Consider the following 1306-nt stretch of genomic DNA (forward strand, 5'->3'; position numbering starts at 1 on the left):
GACCTAAAATATGTGACAAAGGCCTTGAACATCGAAGGGTACGCGCGTCTGTACCCCCTGACCTTGTCCTTGAACTTCACTCGTCTTGGTGTTGCTGGGTTGAAATGCGTTTAAGGAAGGTCAGGAATGTACAGAGTTTAATGAATGAATGCTGGGTTTTGCTTTTCATTGTTTGAGCCGCGTGTTTTATTTATTTATTTATTTACTGGTGAATATTTGTTTATTTTGATATGTAATAGATTATGTATAGTGTTTTTTTTATTGATCTTTTGCCAACCGTAATAGTCAAATGATTGTTTATAAGCGAATACATGCATACACAATGAAATATATATGCACTAAAACACGCTTTTTTCATATAAAAAAAACGTCAAACTTATTGCAAAATAGTAAATGATTGCAGGCAAAAAAGTAAAATGAGCTGCAACTATCAGCAGAAGAAGAAATAATATCTTTAGGATCCTCGTCCTTTACGGCCGCACGAGGTGGGGACGCCGCGAACATATCCCACAGCGACAGTGTGAGGCGCTCCCACTACAGCTCACGTTTTCTCGTTTTTTCCCCACAGATTACACTGTTTTTTATAGTGTGGCTTGTGGAATTACGTTGCATATTATGGTTTTATTTGTGGAGAATGATGTATTTGTCTGTATCTTGTTTTGACTTATTTATCAAGCGGGAGATTGCAATAGAGAGATAAGTACTGATCCCAGTCTTGCTCCTCTCAAGATTGCGATTTGTTTATACATAGTGACTTAACACGGCATTAAACACTACATGCAATTTAATCTGCCTTATCATTGTTGATAGTAAATACGGACTTAACACAGACTTAAACACGACATGGAATACAAGCTTCTCTTCACTGCTGATACTAAATACGGACTGTATGTTAAATAATTTTTCTTCCTCACGTCCGTAAGCTTCCCTACGTGTTCTTAGATTGCCCTTCCTCATTCTCCTTTCTCCCACAGCCACCAACATGTCTGACTCTCAAGAAGTGGGCGTCGTGCTGGCCTTTGACCTGCCCGTCAACCTGGCTAAGATCGGCACCGGGTACCTCCAAGACAACCCGATCGCCGGCTTCCTCATCTCCCTGCTGGCCTTCTTCGTGCTCATGGCGGTCCTGGCGGTACCCATCTCGGCGCTCTTCGGCATCGAGATCTTCCCTGGACTCCTGCCGCATGCTAGGTCGGTCTCGGGGAAAGTGTGGGTCTCGTTTGGGTTGGCTGTGGGAGGCGCTGGCGGGACGGGGAGGGTTGGAGCTAGGGTGGTGGTTGACTATTTGGTTCAGGTTATTTCAGCC

At 43.6% G+C, this 1306-nt stretch overlaps 1 protein-coding gene across 1 annotated transcript in view; it reads left to right on the forward strand.

Moving 5' to 3' along the window:
- LOC119588356 overlaps positions 1–1306 on the forward strand; it is a 5249-nt gene that overhangs the window by 2444 nt on the left and 1499 nt on the right. The window contains exon 2 of the mRNA XM_037937039.1: positions 975–1191. Within this exon, the coding sequence (XP_037792967.1) occupies positions 983–1191 (209 nt within the window). The 5' untranslated portion in view covers positions 975–982. The remainder of the gene's footprint in view (positions 1–974; positions 1192–1306) is intronic.

The sequence above is a fragment of the Penaeus monodon genome, chromosome 23 (genome assembly GCF_015228065.2).
Source record: "Penaeus monodon isolate SGIC_2016 chromosome 23, NSTDA_Pmon_1, whole genome shotgun sequence".
Taxonomy (NCBI): Eukaryota; Metazoa; Arthropoda; class Malacostraca; order Decapoda; family Penaeidae; genus Penaeus; species Penaeus monodon.